Genomic DNA, 3,594 nt, shown 5'->3' on the forward strand with positions numbered 1-3,594 from the left:
GTCTGTCCCTACGTCCGTGTGTCAGTCCGTCGGTCCGATCGCGCCACGATTAGGGCTTCCGGGGGCCACCAAGGGGGCGTCGATACCCAGCCGCACAGACGCGGCCTCGGCCTCGGCATGAAGTCCCGCAGGGACAAGCTGCACATCCCGGCGCTGACCCTCGAGTGAGTGTGGGGCAGGGCGGGGGTGTGGGGTGGTGCAGGGAGGACAGGATGACAACCACCCTCCCCCCACATCTCTGTTCGTGTCGCCCAGAAACGCACCGCCGCCTCCGGGGAGTCCTCCCGGGCCATCGGTCTGGCCCCGCCCTCACGGCCTGAGCTGAACCCAGAATCCCCGGTTTTGGGCCCCTACTCCCTGAGGGAACCACAGCCGCCATCCGGAGATCCGGATTCGGCCACGCGAAGGGGCAGCCACCAGGTTCACCGTCCCCGGCCTCTTTCTTTGCAGTCTGTCTCCGAGCAGCCAGAGCCCGTCCCTGCTGGGTCCCAGCAGCCCCTGCAGCCCTTGTAGCCCCTCCTTGGGCCTGCACCCCTGGAGGTAAGTGACAGCGCGTGTGGGCGGGTCGCAGACATCGCCCTGGCACCCCAGAGCCTTGGAAACCCGCCAGAATCATCACTCTCCCTAAGGTACTGTAGGTTGGTGACCACCTCTCTGGACCTCAGTTTACCCCTCCGCATAATGGCACTGCGATCCGTTCTAGGGGGTTAATGGGAAAATTCCATTTTCAGCCAGGCCAGCATCTGACAGGTGGCCAAGCGAAGGGAAGAACTTAAGCTGTTGCCCAAGGACTTTCCCAAGACAGATGCCGGATTCCCAAGCTGCTCAGGGCACTCCCTGCTGAATTGGCCTGGACTCCTAGGTGGTGACCTCAGGGAGAAAGCTCCTCCCTCTAAACACACACACACACCCAAGGCTGAGAGGCCACCAATGAGAGCGCTGTGAATTGAGCTTAACCTAAGTGGCGCTGGGAGAAAAGAACCAGGGTGACTGAGCGCTCCATAACCTCTTCCTGATCCCCACTTCCCAATTAAGAAAACTGAGACTTAGAGAGGAGATGCCAGTTTTTCTGATTCAGTCCATCCTCTGGGGCCAAGCGTCAGGGACAGCTTTGCCACCAGGTCTGTTGAGGGTTTGACTGGCCAGTTGGTTGACTCTGTGACTGGCCAGGTTTCAGGACAGGAGGGAGTTTTGTGAGCTCCTCTAAATGGCTTGGAGGAGGGACATTTAGGGAGGGACAGATGTGAGGTCAATGGTGTGTATTAGAATTATGTGGCCCATCAACCATTTACACTTCAGTATGAATGAGCTGCTTAAATCTTTTCACAGCCCTTTTTTTTTTTTTTTTGAGGCAGAGTCTTGTTCTGTCCCCTAGGCTGGAGTGCAGTGGCGCAATCTCAGCTTACTACAACCTCCACCTCCCGGGTCCAAGCAATTTTCCTGCTGTAGCCTCCCAAGTAACTGGGACTACAAGCACCTACCACCACATCCAGCTAACTTTTGTATTTTAGTAGAGATGGGGTTTCACCATGCTGGCCAGGCTGGTTGCAAACCCCTGATCTCAAGTGATCCACCTGCCTCAGCCTCCCAAAGTGCTGGGATTACAGGTATAAGCCACACGGCAGGCCATCCACAGACCTTTAATGGGGAGAAGAGAGAACAATATGGAGCCCACATTTGCGTGCTGGGCAACAGAGAGGTAGCTTCATTTGGGCACCAAGCACTACGAGATACCTACTGAGATCCAGGTGCTAAAGGCATTGCTGTAAAGAATACATAGTCCCTCCATCAATGGCTTCTCAGTCCGCTTGGGGAATTCAGTGATAAAACGAATGGATAAACAAGATACATTCAGACAGGGACCTCTTGGGGAGGTGATGTTTGAGCCAAGGCCTGGGCACAGCTAAAGGAAGATTGGCACCAGGCAGTGGGTACTGCATGTGCAAAGGTCCTGTGGCAGGACTGAAGTGGTGGGTTTTTTGTTTTTGTTTTTGTTTTTTGAGACAGAGTCTCACTTTGTTGCCCAGGTTAGACTGCAGTGGCACAATCTCGGCTCACTGCAATCTCAGCCTCCCGGGTTCAAGTGATTCTCCTGCTTCAGCCTCCGAGTAGCTGAGACTACCAGTGTGCCTCCATGCCCGGCTAATTTTTTGTTTGTTTGTTTATTTGTTTGTTTGAGAAGGGGTCTTGCTCTGTTGTCCAGGCTGGAGTCCAGTGGTGCCATCTCAGCTCACTGCAACCTCCTCCTCCTGGGTTCAAGTGATTCTCCTGCCTCAGCCTACCTAGTAGCTGGGATTACAGGCACATGCCAACACTTCCAGGTGATTTTTGTATTTTCAGTAGAGATGGGGTTTCACCATGTTGGCTAGGCTGGTCTCGAACTCCTGACCGCAAGTGATTCTCCCGCCTTGGCCTCTCAAAGTGCTAGGATTACAAGCATGAACCACTGAGCCCGGCCTAATGTTTGTATTTTTAGTAGAGGTGGGGTTTCACCATGTTCGCCAGGCTGGTCTCGAACTCCTGACTTCAGGTGATCCACCCGCCTTGGCTTCCCACAGTGCTCGGATTACAGGTGTGAGCCATCGTGCCTGGCCTTGCAACTTCCCTGCTTCCATTCTATCCATCTCCCCATCGCTCACTTGGCTCCAGCCACACGGCTTCCTGGGCTGATCCTCCAGAATGCAGGCTGGTCCAGCCTCAGGGCCTTTGCACTTGCTGTCCCCACTGCCCAGAACTCCATTCCCTCCTTTTTTATTCCGTCACATCCTCCTCAAGCCCTCAGCCTCAGATGGGAAGCTTTCCCCAACCACCCCCTCCTTCCAGGCCCCACAAATATGGAGTATAACATGCATTATACCTGTCCATTTCCCTATCCAGACCTCGGGGATTTTCTTTTTTCTTTGTTTCTTTTCTTTTCTTTTCTTTTTTTGAGACAATCTTGCTCTGCCACTCAGGCTGGAGTGCAGTAGTGCGATATCTCAGCTCACTGCAACCTCCACCTCCTGGGTTCAAGCAGTTCTCCTGCCTCAGCCTCCCAAGTAGCTGGGATTACAGGCATGCGCCACCACACCTGGCTAATTTTGTATTTTTAGTAGAGATGGGGTTTCACCATGTTGGCTAGGCTGGTCTCGAACTCCTGACCGCAAGTGATTCTCCCGCCTTGGCCTCTCAAAGTGCTAGGATTACAAGCATGAACCACTGAGCCCGGCCTAATGTTTGTATTTTTAGTAGAGGTGGGGTTTCACTATATTGGCCAGGCTGGTCTTGAACTCCTGACCTCAGGTGATCCACCCGCCTTGGCTTCCCAAAGTGCTAGGATTATAGGTATAAGCCACTCTGCCCCCGCTGAGATATTTTTTAAGCCTCTGTGGCTTCCTTGAGGGGAGAAAGGTCTGCCGGGGCCAGGAATGGAGTGGCCAGAGAGAAGGAGGTGGCTAGGACAACATCTAGGACCAAGTTGAGGCATCCAATGGGAAGCAGAGACTGCCATCACCCCCATTTATGAAGAAAACGAGGGCACAGGACCTCAGAGTGTGTTATCGGGAGCATCCTAGGAAAGTTTCGGGCCAGATCTGACTCTGTCTAAATCCTTGG

General features: G+C 53.8%; 1 protein-coding gene across 1 annotated transcript in view; it reads left to right on the forward strand.

Moving 5' to 3' along the window:
• The window catches only part of MAST3 (microtubule associated serine/threonine kinase 3), a 53,573-nt gene that overhangs the window by 9,040 nt on the left and 40,939 nt on the right, over positions 1-3,594 (forward strand). The window contains exons 5-6 of the mRNA XM_011925913.1: positions 26-164; positions 373-540. Of these exons, the coding sequence (XP_011781303.1) occupies positions 26-164; positions 373-540 (307 nt within the window). The remainder of the gene's footprint in view (positions 1-25; positions 165-372; positions 541-3,594) is intronic.

The sequence above is a fragment of the Colobus angolensis genome, unplaced genomic scaffold, assembly GCF_000951035.1.
Source record: "Colobus angolensis palliatus isolate OR3802 unplaced genomic scaffold, Cang.pa_1.0 Scaffold66, whole genome shotgun sequence".
Taxonomy (NCBI): domain Eukaryota; kingdom Metazoa; phylum Chordata; class Mammalia; order Primates; family Cercopithecidae; genus Colobus; species Colobus angolensis.